At 32.6% G+C, this 17,297-nt stretch overlaps 1 protein-coding gene and 1 long non-coding RNA gene across 8 annotated transcripts in view; one reads left to right on the plus strand and one right to left on the minus strand.

The window, feature by feature from the left end:
* LOC142236666 (uncharacterized) overlaps positions 1-17,297 on the minus strand; it is a 325,873-nt gene that overhangs the window by 104,416 nt on the left and 204,160 nt on the right. For all 7 annotated transcript variants that reach the window (XM_075307904.1, XM_075307903.1, XM_075307902.1 and 4 more), the window contains 4 exons: positions 16,668-16,795; positions 13,455-13,716; positions 12,667-13,393; positions 12,441-12,596 (listed from right to left, as the gene is read on the minus strand). In XM_075307904.1, the coding sequence (XP_075164019.1) occupies positions 12,441-12,596; positions 12,667-13,393; positions 13,455-13,716; positions 16,668-16,795 (1,273 nt within the window). The remainder of the gene's footprint in view (positions 1-12,440; positions 12,597-12,666; positions 13,394-13,454; positions 13,717-16,667; positions 16,796-17,297) is intronic.
* LOC142236667 (uncharacterized) lies at positions 3,632-4,018 on the plus strand. The gene is made up of 2 exons (XR_012722145.1): positions 3,632-3,765; positions 3,831-4,018. It is a non-coding gene; the product is annotated as an uncharacterized LOC142236667 (long non-coding RNA).

Raw genomic sequence — 17,297 nt, forward strand, 5'->3', positions numbered from 1 at the left:
ATAGCCCCCATATAAAGGGACCCTCAGATTTGGCTTGTGGAGCCTCTAAAAGAAGCATATTTCATCCGATCCGGCTGAAATTTGGTATATGGTGTTGGTATATGGTCTCTAACAACCATGCAAAAATTGGTCCACATCGGTCCATAATTATATATAGCCCCCATATAAACCGATCCCCAGATTTGGCTTGTGGAGCCTCTAACAGAAGCATATTTCATCCGATCCGGCTGAAATTTGGTATATGGTGTTGGTATATGGTCTCTAACAACCATGCAAAAATTGGTTCACATCGGTCCATAATTATATATAGTCCCCATATAAACCGATCCCCAGATTTGGCTTGCGGAGCCTAGAAGAGAAGCAAATTTCATCCGATCCGGCTGAAATTTGGTACATGGTGTTGGTATATGGTCTCTAACAACCACGCAAAAATTGGTCCATATCGGTCCTTAATTATATATAGCCCCCATATAAACCGATCCCCAGATTTGGCTAGTGGAGCCTCTAAGCATATTTCATCCGATCCGGCTGAAATTTGGTATATGGTGTTGGTATATGGTCTCTAACAACCGTGCAAAAATTGGTTCGCATCGGTCCATAATTATATATAGCGCCCATATAAACCGATCCCCAGATTTGGGTTGCGGAGCCTCAAAGAGAAGCAAATTTCATCCGATCCGCCTGAAATTTGGTACATGATATTGTTATATGGTCTCTAATAACCATGCAAAAATTGGTCCACATCGGTTCATAATTATATATAGCCCCCATATAAGCCGATCCCCAGATTTGGCTTGCGAAGTCTCCAAGAGAAGCAAATTTCATCCAATCCGGTTGTAATTTTGAACATGGTGTTATTATATGATCTTTAACAACCGTGCCAGAATTGGTCCATATCGGTCCATAATTATATATAGCCCCCATATAAAACGTTCTCCAGATTTGACCTCCGGAGCCTCTTGGAGGAGCAAAATTCATCCGATCCGGTTCAAATTAGGAACGTGGTGTTAGTATATGGTCCCTAACAACCATACAAAAATTGGTCCAATCACACAAAAATTGGTCCATATCGGTTCATAATCATGGTTGCCACAAAAATAATCTACCAAAATTTTATTTATATAGAAAATTTTGTCAAAATTTTATTTATATAGAAAATTTTGTCAAAATTTTATTTCTATAGAAAATTTTGTCAAAATTTTATTTCTAGAGAAAATTTTGTTCAAATTTTATTCGGTTCATAATCATGGTTGCCACTCGAGCCAAAAATAATCTACCAAGATTGTATTTCTATAGAATATTTTGTCAAAAGTTTATTTCTATAGAAAATTTTGTTAAAATTTTATTTCTGTAGAAATTTTTGTCAAAATTTTCTTTCTATAGAAAATTTTGTCAAAATTTTAATTTCTATAGAAAATTTTGTGAAAATTTTATTTCTATAGTAAATGTTGTTAAAATTTTATTTCTGTAGAAAATTTTGTCAAAATTTTATGTCTACTTTGTCAAACTGAATTATATACTTATTGGATCGATCTTTTTTGATTTAATATATACCACGTATGAACTTACATACAATTTAGAAGATGGTGTTAGGAGGTTTTAAGATACCTTGCCATCGGCAAGCGTTACCGCAACTTAAGTAATTCGATTGTGGATGACAGTGTTTAGAAGAAGTTTCTACGCAATCCATGATGGAGGGTACATAAGCTTCGGCCTGGCCGAACTTACGGCCGTATATACTTGTTTTTCCTTTTGACTTTCTCGTTTAATTATTCCTACATTTTTGTCTAAAAAATATGTACACTACAAAATATCCTTACGGATAAGAATTTGTTGGACTAAGGTCAACCTGGATTTTCGAAAAAATCTTCAAAATTAATGAAGTCATCTTTATTTATTTGTTGACTTTTTATTATATTATTTTATTATTTATTAATTAGTTTTTCAAGTGTTGTTACAAAATTATTCAATATACACTATTTATAATCTATAGTTGGTGTAGCAGAAAAATGCTGTGACCAATTTCTTTGAATGTGTATTTTTACATACATTTTTATAGTTCATACATTTAATACAAATGTAAAAATGGCTACAAATCGATACAAATTTGAAGTTATTCGAATAGTATTGACATTAGTTGTACAACAAATCTTACAATCAAATTCATATTGCATTAAAATTTTCTAATTTTTGCATAATTATTATAGCAGCTTCATAATGATTAATTCTGGGTGAAAGGTTCAAAATTTTGCAAAAAAATCAACAATTATTAACTCATTCTGATTTAAATCGATATTTTCGATTAACTGGGGGCTAAATTTGAGTCGAGATGAGTCAACATATTCGGCGGCGACGTCGAGTGGCAAAAAATACTTTGCGGCGGCCAAAATCGACGGCGCGGCTTCATTTTTCGGTGGTTCTGTTCACTCTGTTATCCGCAAATACATAGTCATCTGTTTTGTGGTGATTGCCTTCACACGTTGGCTTTTATTGAAAAGAAACATTTTCAGGTAAAAGGTTAGAGTTTTACGTGATTGGCCACAAACAACAACGTATTCCATTTCACGTTTTTTGTCTTATTGTTTGCAATTTAATTTATCATTTCTTTTTTATTTTGCTCATATAATTGATTACAGCAGCTTAGTTTAAGCTCAAAAATATTTTCGCGGAAGACATTAAAACTCACCGTTGTGTGGGATGTAACTGTGGGGAAAAATGTCTTGTGAGAAACAGGTCAAAGTATAATGACACTCTTAGATTGTCGGGGCCATATTTTATTAACAAATTTCCATGGTATTTTGACGGTCTTGTGAAGCAGGTTTCAAATTTCTTTTTTTTTTTTAATAAAAGCTACTTTCACAATAATTTGTTTTTATGAAAACGAATATGAGTCTGAATTAGTTTTGTTAATCAAAATGTGACAAACAACATATTTGCGGCAATAATGTTCCATATTCGTGTAGGATAGTTATTGGGGGTATAAAAAGTTTGTCATTTCGTTTGTGGCACATCTAAATATCGATTTTCGACTATATGTCTGTTGTAGTCACACGAAATTCGGTTAGGTTAAAGTGGCAGCCCGATTAGGTTTCGGGCTCACTTAGACTATTCAGTCCATTGTGATACCACATTAAACTAAAAGTACCTATTACATATGGGCACTTCTAGTTTTAACCACTGAACCTTCACTATTATTTTCTTTTGTTGAACCAACCAGATTGTTCCAAAAACATTAACAGACGCTTATGTTAACGTTTTCCAGGTCCGCCAGTAATCTAAAGCTATATGCCCCTAAAATTTGCCTACGCCTTACACCAAATGCAGGACACTCACACAAGATGTGTTTAATTGATTCCTTTTCCTCCGCATCATGACAGCTCATACAATACCCGCTTGTTCGGCAAGAAGCCATTGTCGCATTTTCGCTATTTATATAAACAACTACAAGGTTGACTGGTTATTTAAGAGGAGATAAGTAATCCTTGGAATAGTCGAATAATTATAACACAGATAACTGGTTGCCTGTAAAATCGACGCGGGAGAACTCTCTTATTTGCTGGACAATTTTTACAGCTCTCTGAGATAATTATCCGTTATTTTGAAGAACAAAAAAAAAAAACAACAAAGCTCATCTCAATACTTTAGAATTTTCAGAAACTCATAATTTAGTTAGTTTTCTGTTGGTTTCGTAGCAAGACGTTTTTTGCAGAGCATTAGAAAACAATTTAATAAAACGTGTTTGGATATATTGCGGAAGTTTTTTTAGTAAGTACACTAATAATATGGTATACATTTTGCATTATTTTGTTAATTATATTCTTTATTTTCAGGTACCACTATCATTCAGATGTACATGCTATGCGGTGCGTTCCCGTAAAGACACCTTTCTATTATGTATTTAAATTAAGTTTTATGTTTTGTATTTTTTAATTTTACCTTTAAATATATTTGTGAAATATATTTAATTTTAATTTAATATAATTCATGTTAATAAATAAATTAAAATAATCAAATTATAGTTTAATCGATTTGTGGTATAATTATTACAATACTGAAATGAAGGTATTTATATATGTATCCCACAGTTACTACTTATTTCTTGTGCTAAACGTAGTGCTAAGGATATCCAATTGGCTCCCTCCAATGACATCCCCATGTTAAATTCACCAGTTAAATACATGTCGAGTAGATTTGGGAGTAACTAGTGGTACTTATTGGTGATAGGTGAATTTAATAGTCAATAACTAGTTACTTGAACAAGCGGGTAGTCATTATACTTCGCACCAATAGTTTTTGCAAATTCGCCTATCAGGCAGCGACCCGTTATAGCAGATATTAAAAGTGATATCTGACGTCTTGAGAACACTAGCATATCTAGTGTGCGGTTCAAGTTTAAATGGGGCCGTAGAGAGATTTGCGACAGTCGATGGCCGTTTTCGAGTAAAGGAACACAGAGACCAAGGATTTTATTGCAGGTCGACTGTCTGAGTATATATTAATGCCAACAATTTTTGGAACATTACTTCTCAGCCAATTCGCCACCTCTTTTATTGCTAATATTTCAGCCTGAAAAACACTACAGTGATTACAGTTTCAAACTTTTTCTCGAAAAGTGGTTTCGCCAGAGTGTAATCCACTACGTTAGGCACATCTGTCATTATTTTGATGACCGAACTGTGGCCGTACATTTGTTCCGACGACAGCGATAGCTCGCGCAACCGCACAGCCTTTGTTGCAGCTGACTGTTTGGCCAAAATGTCTAAAGGCAATAGATGCAGCATGACATTAAGGGAATCTGTTCCTGTCTTACTGAATGCACCTGAGATACACAAGCACGTCATACGCTGAACTTTGTCTAAACTTGTCGGCTGGTGAAGTGCCGGCCACCAGACTACAACACCATATAGCATTATAGGTCTAATGCGATCTTTGCAGTACATGACTAATTCTGTCTTGGCAGTATTTACTCCAAGACCATTCTCTTTCGCCCATTTCTCAGTTATCCGGAGGGCTCTTTGTAGAACATCTCTGATTGTGGATGGGAATTTTCCCCTGACTGCTAGGGCCACATTGTCTGCGTATGCCACCACTTTTATCCTTTATTTTTCTAGGGAAACCAGAAGGTTGTTTATAGCAACATTCCAAAGAAGAGGTGATAGAACTCCTCCTTGGGGAGTGCCTCTGTTCACATACCTTTGCATGTTTGTTTGTCCTAGAGAATGCCCCCTCGATGTCTAGAAACGCCACGATTGTGTATTCATTGACAGATAGTGAGCTTTCGATAAAACTGACTTGTTCGTACAAAGCAGTCTCAGTAGACCTGCCCTTCCAGTATGCATGCTGTCGTTTCGAGAGCAAACTTGAATAGACGCTAGTTCTAATCGATTGATAATGTTCCCTAAATTCTGTTCATTGAAAAAAATTTTACCTAATATGAAAGATTACGCAAACTTAATTTTAGGCTATGCAATTTACGCAATACTAACGACAACTTCCTTTTAATAATGTCATTTTAATAAAAAGAAAATTTATAATTCATTAAATTTTGGGCACAAACCATGGAAATTTGTGTCTCTCCGTTGAAGTCGTATATCATTGAATTTAAATTAAAACGTTCTTTATACTACGTTCGCACTAGACACGAAATCCTCGTAAAAGAGGATTTTGGACAAAATCCTCCTAGATCTCAGTAGATTTGCGATAGGCAAATATCAGTTGGCTCGCGGAGGATTTTAACAAAATCTCTTTCAAAATACTCTATACTGCCTTGTACAACTGTGGTTTTAGTACTAAAAATGCGCTTTTTGCAACCCTGCCTCAATTTCTCTTGTAGATGAATGTATGTGTGCGTGTACACATACGGGTTTGTGTTTGTATTGATATATTTACAAACAGCTGTTAAAGCCCCAAATCTACGAAATCTCGTTACTCCGAACACCTGAGATTTGTAAAGAGATTTGAGTTCTAAATAGAGAGATTTCATGCCTAGTGCGAACGTAGTATTAAAGTAAAGATAATTTTTTTTTTTGATTTAAAGAAATCGTCTTTAAATTCGCTGATAAATTGAATCTTTAGATTTAAGATAACAAAACTTCAAATATAGGTTATGAGTTATTTTGAGGTTATTGCATCTTTGGTAAGTTTTTTTTCGAATACGTGAACAGCTTTATTAATATTTCACAAAAGAAGACAAATGAGATCTGTATCGTAATTTTAATTTAATTGTCCTTAAAAATGTCCTTTAAAAATGTCTTTTTTGGCTTGGAATCAAAATCTTTGAAACCAAGTAAACTCTTATTTGAGTGTACAGTGGATGGCTATTGATTGAAATGAATAGTTTTAACTTGTCCCTATGGTGGTTATATAAAATGAAAAAAATTAATGATATGTAGTGTCTTTTATGTATTCACAATAAATTGTGAACATACCAAAAATGGTAGATTTTTTAATGTTTGGTACATAGCTTAATAGAATTCTTGATGTTTTGGTAGATTTTGCAAAATATTCCTCTCCAGTTAAGAGGTATTTCACAATTTTTCTCTAGGAATAAAATTTTGACAAAATATTCTCTAGGAATAAAATTTTGACAAAATTTTCTCCTGGAATACATCTTGACAAAAATTTCTCTAGGAATTAAATTTTGACATTTTTACTAGGAATAAAGTTTTGACAAAATGTTCTCGAAGACTAAATTTTCTGTAGTAATAACAAAATTTTGACAACATTTTCTCTAGGAATAAAATTTTTACAAAATTTTGTATCAAAAAACAATTTTGATAAAATTTTCTATAGGAATCCAATTTTGACAAAATTTTGTATAGGAATATAATTTCTAAAAATTTTCTATGAGATTAAAATTTTGACAAAATTTTCTATAGAAAATAAATTTTGACACAGTTTCTATAGGAATTAAATTTTGACAAATTTTTCTGTGGGAATAAAATGTTGACAACATTTTCTACATGAATAAAATTTTGACAACATTTTCGATAGGAATAAAGTCTTTACAAAATTTTCGATAGGAATAAAATTTTTACAAATATATTTCTTGGAATTAAATTTTGACAAAATTTTCTATAGGAATAAAATTCTGACAAAATACAATTTAAGCAAAATTTTTTAAAGGAATAAAATTTTGACAAATTTTCTATAGGAATAAAATTTTGACAAATTGCCAAAATTTTCTCGAAAATAAATTTTTGACAAATTTTCTCTATAAGTAAAGTTTTGACAAAATTTTCGATAGGAATAACATTTTTATATAGAAATAAAATTTTGACAAAATTTAGGAATACCAATTTTACAAAATATTCTATAGAAATAACATTTTGACAAAATGTTCTCTAGGATTAAAATTTTTTTATTTTAATAAATTTTCTATAATAATAAAATTTTGACAACATTTTCTATAAAAATAAAATCGATCGAAATTTTATTCAAAATACACGTATTTACTAAGTAAAGTCTTGTCAGAATGTAAAAAAAATATTTCCTTCTACGAGTATTTTCATGGGGAATTCGTCTTCAAGGTAATAATATAGTTTGGTTTTTTTTATACACTGCGCCACACTGTGGAATAGGGTATTATAAGTTAGTGCATATGTTTGTAACACCCAGAGGGAGACGAGATAGACACATGGTGTCTTTGGCAATAATGCTCAGGGTGGGTCCCTGAGTCGATATAATCATGTCCGTCTGTCCGTCCGTATAGGACGCAATTTAAGTCCAATCACCTTCAACTTTGGTACATGTTCCTAATTTGGGTCAGAATAGAACCCTATTGATTTTGGAAGAAATCGGTTCAGATTTAGATATAGCTCCCATATATATTTTTCGCCCGATATGCACTAATATGGACCCAGCAGCCAGAGTTTTATACCGATTTGCTTGAAATTTTGTACAAACATAACACTTAGTCGTACAGTCAAGTGTGAATTGATAGAAATCGGTTCAGATTTAGATATAGCTCCCATATATATCTTTGGCCCGATATGGACTAATATGGTTTTAATAGCCAGAGTTTTGGCCCAATTTGGTTGAAATTTTGCACAGGGAGTAGATTTAGCATTGTAGCTATGCATGCCAAATGTGATTGAAATCGGTTCAGATTTATATATAGCTCCCATATATAGCTTTCGCCCGATTTACACTCATATGACCACAGATGCCAATTTTTTACTCCGTTTTAGTTGAAATTTTGCACAGGGAGTAGAATTGTAGCTATGCGTGCCCAAATTGGTTGAAATCGGTTCAGATTTAGATATAGCTCCCATATATATGTTTTTCTGATTTCGACAAAAATGGTCAAAATACCAACATTTTCCCTTTTAAAATCGCCTCTGCTTAGTCGAAAACTTGTAAAAAGGACTGTAATTTTCCTTATCATCAAACACATATATATCGAGCGATAATCATAAAAAATATTTTGCGAAGTTTCCTTAAAATTGCTTCAAATTTAAATGTTTCCCATATATTTTACTAACATTGTGTTCCACCCTAGTGCATTGGCCGACTTTAATTTTGAGTCTATAGATTTTGTAGAAGTCTATCAAATTCTGTCCAGATCTAGTGATATTTAAATGTATGTATTTGGGACAAACCTTTATATAGCCCCCAACACGTTTGACGGATGTGATATGATATCGAAAATTTAGATCTACAAAGTGGTGCAGGGTATAATATAGTCGGCCCCGTCCGACTTTAGACTTTTCTTACTTGTTTTTAAATACTTTGTATAATTCACTACCAAATACCTCGTGAGCTTTGTTAGTATTTGTTAAATACAACCAGCATACAAAATGCGCGACTTAGCAACCTTTACCTTTCGCCTGCACGGAGAATCGAACCGAGGACCATACATTTTGTAAGCCAACACACTATCCACTGTGCTAAGTAGATGTTATAATCACCGGTAGACAATTATCGTTATAAGTTACATTTATATAGCATAGTTTGCAGTGCATGGGCTCGTATGCAAACATAACATTATTTAACAGAAACATACATTTGTTGGCCACGTGGAGCTGTGGTTAGCATGTCTACCTTGCATACAAAGGGTCGTGGGTTCAATCCCTGCTCCGACCGAACATCAATTGTTTTATACCCTCCACCATAGGATGGGGGTATATTAACTTTGTCATTCCGTTTGCAACACATCGAAATATTGCTCTAAGACCCCATAAAGTATATATATTCTGGGTCGTGGTGGAATTCTGAGTCGATCTGAGCATGTCCGTCCGTCCGTCCGTCCGTTTGTTGAAATCACGCTAACTTCGGAACGAAACAAGCTATCGACTTGAAACTTGGCACAAGTAGTTGTTATTGATGTAGGTCGGATGGTATTGCAACTGGGCCATATCGGTCCACTTTTACGTATAGCCCCCATATAAACGGACCCCCAAATTTGGCTTGCAGACCCTCTAAGAGAAGCAAATTTCATCCAATCCGGCTGAAATTTGGTACATGGTGTTAGTATATGGTCTCTAACTACCATGCAAAAATTGGTCCATATCGGTCCACTTTTACGTATAGCTCCCATATAAACGGACCCCCAAATTTGGCTTGCGATTGCTCTAAGAGAAGCAAATTTCATCCGATCCGGCTGAAATATGGTACCTGGTGTTAGTATATGGTCTCTAACAACCATGCAAAAATTGGTCCATATCGGTCCATAATTACATATAGCCCCCATATAAACGGACCCCCAAATTTGGCTTGCGATTGCTCTAAGAGAAGCAAATTTCATCCTATCCGGCTGAAATTTGGTACATGGTGTTAGTATATGGTCTCTAACAACCATGCAGAAATTGGTCCATATTGGTCCATAATTACATATAGCCTCCATATAAACCGATCCCCCGATTTGGCTTGCGAGCCTCTAAGAGAAGCAAATTTCATCCGATCCGGCTGAAATTTGGTACATGGTGTTGATATATGTTCTCTAATGACCATGCAAAGAAGCAAATTTCATCCGATCCGGTTGAAATTTGGTACGTGGTGTCAGCATATGATAACGGTTCATAATCATGGTTGCCACTCGAGCCAAAAATAATCTAGCAAAATTTTATTTCTATAGAAAATTTTGTTAAAATTTTATTTCTATAGAAAATTTTTGTTAAAATTTTATTTCTATAGAAAAGTTAGTCAACATTTTATTTCTATAGAAAATTTTGTCAAAATTTTATTTCTATAGAAAATTTAGTCAAAATTTTATTTCTATAGAAAATTTTTTCCAAATTTTATTTCTATAGATTTTTTTTCCAAATTTAACTTCTATAGAAAATGTTGTCAAAATTTTATTTTTATAGAAAATTTTTGTTAAAATTTTGTTTCTATAGAAAATCTTGTCAAAATTTTATTTCTATAGAAAATTTAGTCAAAATTTTATTTCTATAGAAAATTTTGTTAAAATTTTATTTCTAGAGAAAGGTTTGTTAAAATTTTATTTCTGTAGAAAATTTTGTCAAAATTTTCTTTCTGTAGAAAATTTTGTGAAAATTTTATTTCTATAGAAAATTTTGTTAAAATTTTTTTATGTCTATAGAAAATTTTGTCAAACTGAATTATATACGTATTTGATCGATCTTTTTTGATTTAATATAACCACGTATGGACTTACATACAATTTAGAAGACAGTGTTAGGAGGTTTTAAGATACCTTCGGCAAGCGTTACCTCAACTTAAGTAATTCGATTGTGGATGGCAGTGTTTAGAAGAAGTTTCTACGCAATCCATGGTGGAGGGTACAGCTTCGGCCTGGCCGAACTTACGGCCGTTCATACTTGTTTTTTTTTCTTTAATTTACACATTTATATTTATACTATATTAAATTTTTATAATGAAACTTCGAAATGTGGGTTATTAAAGATTAACAGTCATAAAAGAACAGTGCTTGATATAAACGAACTGTTTTGGATAAAATATTATTTTTTTATTGCAAAAATAACAATTTTGTAACAAAAAACTGTTTTTGGTATAAAAGTTTGAAATTTTGGAAGGGATTCAAAAACCCTAACGAAAGAAGAACGTGGAGTCGAGTATAAACATACATAAATAATATTATAATATACACATAAATTTATTTAGGCGTGAACAGTTTTTTACTAGCATTTAACACCATTTTAAATGCATTTATAACTTATTGCGTTTTGTACTTAATTTAATTTTTACCTTTAAGGCCGGTATTAAGTTGGCATTATTGCTCTTAAGTGACCTTAATTTGCCTTTTACTTTTCTTTAATAATTTATTTTAAAGAAAATAAACTTTTTCAATTGTTTTGGCTGCGAAACTCGAACTAAATGCTCGCTTTTATATTTGAAGTTGTCCGTCAACTCCTCTCACACACAAAAAAAATCTGATTCAATCACAAAATAAATTGATCAAATTAATTTTTTAATTGAAATGTCTTCAATCACAGAAATGATAATATCAATTAAAAAATTAATTGACAGTCAATTAAAAAATTAATTGATTCAATTAAAAAATTAATTGAAACTATTAATTTGTGTGATCGATGTTTGTTTTTATACATTTTACTGTTTAATTTTTCACTGTTTCCTTCTTTTTTCATTTTACTAACCCAACTCTAAAAAGAGTAACATATAGTGCTCTTGTAAATCTATATATGTTTACATTCACACATATTTTTATGAAACATTCATGCCCCAAACATAATATATTCTAACATATTAATATATGTGTCCCAAACATTTAGTGTTAGTTTAGGAACATTAGATATTTGCACTTAAATATATTGTGTTTAAAAATTGTGCCCGAAGCATATTTTGTTTATATCGGAACATATGAAAAACATGTTTTTCTAACAGTGTATAAAAAAAGATGAGTTTAAGTTTTTTTTTTGGGGAAATAAGAGTAATGAGTATCCATACATTCCCCACATTGTGTTGGTCGACCATTTTTCTTACCCTAGACGATGAATGGGACACATATGTCACGTTAGTGTAGCTACCTTTTTAGAAACACAATTTAACCGAATTAGTCCAATTTAAACGGTTGTCGTAAAAGGAGGAGTTGATACACATTATACTAAAAATACAGTCAACTCAGACAACCAACACTTGAAATATAAAAAAAAAAATATTTAGTGAAAAATGTTCCAAATTTTTCATGTTTATTACGTTTCCACACACGCACAAGTACTCCAATTTAAAACTACATCTTCATACCTATATGTGTTCTGTGTCGATAGAATCTATTTTGTTTTTTGAAAATATGTTGATAAATGTAGATTTTACAACGGAAATACGAAATGTCGTCAAAGGGTTAAAAGAAGGCAGTCAAAACTACTAGAACTATGGTGGGTGTTTAATATAATTTTTAATATTTTTGTGAAATATTAAAAGATTTTAAAAAAAATACAAAATACCAACTTGATGTTCATATTTATTTAATTATTTAGTTAAATGAATTGTGTACTTACGTTATATCTCGATCAGTACTCTTCTTCGAATGACTTCGTAGTAGGGAATTTAATTCCTTCATAACATCACTGCCTTTGCGATCCAATTCGGAAAATAATTCGCCATCGTCGATTTTATTTAAATCAGAACCACTGCGACTTTTGATGGAAACCGATCTGAAAGTGTCAAAATCGCATAATTTTAATTTTACTCTTTCAGTTTATATTATGATGGTCTAGCAATTACCTATCAATAGAATCCATACTACTTGCCATATCGAAATCCATCATTAGATCATCAGAACAAATAGATTCACAGGGTGACAACGTATCTAAGGATTCAGCCCTTTCCATCACTGCTTTGCGCAATGACAGAGGGGTACGCAAGCTGAGTTCCATGGCCTGATATAGAGCACTGCGTGATCTATTCGTTTGGCTGTGTATGGAGTTACGCAAGGAACTCAAGCTCTCCATGAGTGTGGGCGTATCCGTTCTATCTCTACGCGATGCTCCACTCTCTGCCCCGCCATCTTGTGATTCTTGATTGAAAAGCAGGGCCGGCTGATCGGCTATCTCGTCATCAATTAAATTACCACAATCAGACAGGGACAAAGAGCGAGAGCAGTGAGTGGGCGTGCCAGGCGATAGAGGACTAGCCAAATCTAATTCTGGCGAAATTTCATCGATGTCCTTCTCCTGCAATTCTTCATTAATTTTATGTTTCTTTTGTTTGCAGGCCGCTCCCTCAGACTCACTGCTACTAACTAAACTGTCAGTAGGCGAAGTTTCGTCATCCAATAGAAATGTGCTACCCTCCAAAGCCATTTCAGCGAATTTAGTTTCGTTCAATGCATTGCAAATTGATTTTGGACGTTCCAGCCTATTATCGATCTCATCGAGTATGGCAAGATTTGTTGATTCTTTTGGTAATGTTTCGATTTCATCGTTGAGCGTAACAGGTTCAGTTAGAGAAGCTTCAAAAAATGATATATAGTCAATAATTGGAGTTTTTCTTTGATCGATGAGAATACTTACACAATGTGCTCATTTGGACATCTGAATTTAATGTGACTAAGTCATCATCATTTATTTCAAACGATAGCTTCCTCTCCGATACTTTCTTATCCTCGGCCAGTTTATTGTCCTGCTTATTGCTATCCTCACTGCTATCTAAACTTAAAGTGCTAAAATCATTTGCCGCTAGAGACTCTCCGGCATTGCACCATGACGATAAAACTGAGCTTCCGGGTGACGAAGTTTTACTAGAACATGTATTGATATCCCTAAATTGGGGTTCCTAAGAAAAAAGGGGAAATAAAGACATTTCATTAAGTGGTCCAAATTATGTGAAATAGTTTGGGTTCAGTAACCAAAACGCTTAGAAAAAAAAAAATAAAAAGAAGTATATACGGCCGTAAGTTCGGCCAGGCCGAATCTTATGTACCCTTCACCACGGATTGCATAGAAACTTGTACTAAAGACTGTCATCCACAATCGAATTACTTGGGTTGCGGTAACACTTGCCGATGACAAGGTATCTTAAAACTTCTTAACACCGTGTTCTCAATTGTAAGTTAGTCCATACGGGGTATATATAAAACAAAAAAGGCCGATTAATTACGTAAATAATTCAGTTTGACAAAATTTTCTATAGAAATAAAATTTTGACAAAAGTTTCTATAGAAATAAAATTTTGACAAAATTTATATAGCAATAAAATTCTGACAAAATTTTCTATAGCAATAAAATTTGATAAAATTTTCTATAGAAATAAAATCTTGACAACATTTTCTATAGTAATAAAATTTTGACAAAATTTTCTATAGTATTACAATTTGGACAAAATTTTCTATAGTAATAAAATTTTGACAAAATTTTCTATAGTAATAAAATTTTGACAAAATTTTCTATAGTAAAAAAATTTTGACAAAATTTTCTGTAGAAATAAAATCTTGACAAAATTTTCTATACTAATAAAATTTTGACAAAATTTTCTATAGTAATAAAATTTTGACAAAATTTTCTATAGAACTAAAATCTTGACAAAATTTTCTATAGTAATACAATTTTGACAAAATTTTCTATAGCAATAAAATTTTCTATAGTACTAAAATTTGGACAAAATTTTCTATAGAAGTAAAATCTTGTCAAAATTTTCTATAGTAATAAAATTTTGACAACATTTTCTACACTAATAAAATTTTGACAAAATTTTCTATAGCAATAAAATTTTGACAAAATTTTCTATAGAAAAAAATCTTGACAAAATTTTCTATAATAATAAAATTTTGACAAAATTTTCTATACAAAATAAAATTTTCTATACAAAATAAAATTTTGTAGATTATTTTTGGGGATCGGCTATATATAACTATAGACCGATATGGACCAATTTTGGCAAGGTTGTTAGCGGCCATATACTAGCGCAATGTACCAAATTTCACCACGTACCAAATTTCAACCGGATTGGATGATCGGTTTATATGAAGGCTATATATAATAATGGACCGATGCCAACCAAAGTTTGCATGATTGTTAGAGACCAAATACTAACACCATGTACCAAATTTCAGCCGGATCGGATGAAATTTTCTTCTCTTAGAGGCTCCGCAAGCCAAATCGGGGGATCGGTTTATATGGGGGCTATATATAATTATGGACCGATTTGGACCAATTTTTGCATGGTTGTTAGGGACTATATACCAACACCAAGACTATATACCTCCAAGAGGGTCTACAAGCCAAATCTTAGCGTCAGTTTATATGGGGGCTATAGGTAAAAGTAGTCCGATATTGATAGTATTGCAAATCTATCCGACCTACATCAATAATAAATACTTGTGCCAAGTTTCAAGCTATAGCTTGTTCCGTTTGGAAGTTAGTGTGATTTCAACAGACAGACGGATGGAACATGGTGTTGGTATGTAGTCTCTAACAACCATGCAAAAATGGATCCACATTGATTCATAATTATATATAGCCCCCATATAAACCGATTCCCAGTTTGGCTTGCGGAGTCTCTAAGAGAAGCAAATTTCATCCGATCCGGCTGAAATTTGTAACATGGTGTTGGTATATAGTCTCTAATAACCGTTGAAAAATTGGTCCACATCTATTCATAATTATATATAGGCCTCATATAAACCGATCCCCAGATTTGACCTCCGGAGCCTCATGGATTAGCCAAATTCATCCAATTCGGTTGAAATTTGGTACGTGGTGAAATTTGGTACATTGCGCTAGTATATGGCCGCTAACAACCATGCCAAAATTGGTCCATATCGGTCTATAGTTGTATATAGCCGATCCCCAAAAATAGAGATTTGGCTTGCGGAGCATGTAAGAGCCAAAAATATTCTACCAAAATTTTATTGCCATAGAAAATTTTGTGAAAATTTTATATTTCTATAGAAAATTATGTCAACGTTATATGGCTTTAGGTAATTTTGTCAAAATATAATTTCTAAAAATTATAATAAAATTCTGTCAAAAATTTATTTCTACAGAAAATTTTGTCTACAATTTCTGTAGAAACTTTTGTCAAAATGTTATTTCTATAGAAAATTTATGAAGCATTTCATGGTTGTAGTCAAATATAATTTCTAAAAATTATAATAAAATTTTGTCAAAAATTTATTTCTACAGAAAATTTTGTCTACAATTTTATTTCTATAGAAAATTTTATCAGAATTTTATTTCGGTAGAAACTTTTGTCAAAAAGTTATTTCTATTGAAAATTTATGAAGCATTTCATAGTTGGAGAGGCACGTTTTGCAAAAGCTTCCATAACAACAAGAATTTTACCAATTTACCAAACAGCAAAAAATCTGCCATTTTGGGTAGAATCGTGTTTATAATTGTAATTTATAATTATAGCCCCCATATAAAGCGAGCCCCAGATTTCAATTCTGGCTCTATAATTACCGCACAAAAATGCATATCGGTTCGTAATTATTTCTTCCCTATATATACCGGTTAAGAACTGAATATATACGTATTTAATCGACCTTTCTTTTGTCTATATCCCGCATGGACTAACTTAAAATTTAGAAGATGATGTTAAGAAGTTTTAAGATGGCTTGCCATCGGCCGCAAGCCAAGTAATTTAATTGCGGATGACCGTCATTAGTAGAAGTTTCTACGCAATCCATGGTGAAGGGTACATAAGATTCGGCCTGGTCGAACTTACGGCCGTATATACTTGTTTTGTATATTATTTGTTTGAGTATATATTCAAATCAGTCTTACCTTTTGCGTCTTTTCTGTTGTGGATCTATCCAAATGTAGCTTTTCTTCATCAACAGATTCACTGTCCTCCTCAGAAGCTTGCCTTGATGTTGACTGACTGGCATTACATGATTCTGCAGATAGTTTAACTAAAATAATAAAAAAAGAATACATCAATAAAAAAAAAAATAAATCAATGAAAGGCACAGAATTACATCTCTTAAGAAAAAGTTTTTGTTCGGTAGAAAATTATTTTGCACTTTCTCCAGCCAGTAAAATATTTCTCAATATTTAATACGAGAAACACAATAGAAAACAATGGTATACGATAAAAATAATTGTTTTCATAATTAATCGCATGAAAACCGCATATTTTTTCTAGCTAAAGAAATAAATAAACAAATCAAAATGGTCCAGAGTTCGGTCAGGTCGATGCTTGTATACTCTCCACCAAGGAAGTGGATAATAGACATGTTGCCAAAAAACTTTAGTAAACTAACTATTTTATACTAATTCTGAGTCAATTAGGTTATGCAGTATAGGTTCATCAAAACAGGTTTACCGTGGCACATAACGGGTTAACAGCGTTTTTCCTCAAAATCATTGAACAACAGCATTAACCTTTAAATGCACACTGTATCTTTTAAGTTA

Source organism: Haematobia irritans, chromosome 4, assembly GCF_050003625.1.
Source record: "Haematobia irritans isolate KBUSLIRL chromosome 4, ASM5000362v1, whole genome shotgun sequence".
Taxonomy (NCBI): Eukaryota; Metazoa; Arthropoda; class Insecta; order Diptera; family Muscidae; genus Haematobia; species Haematobia irritans.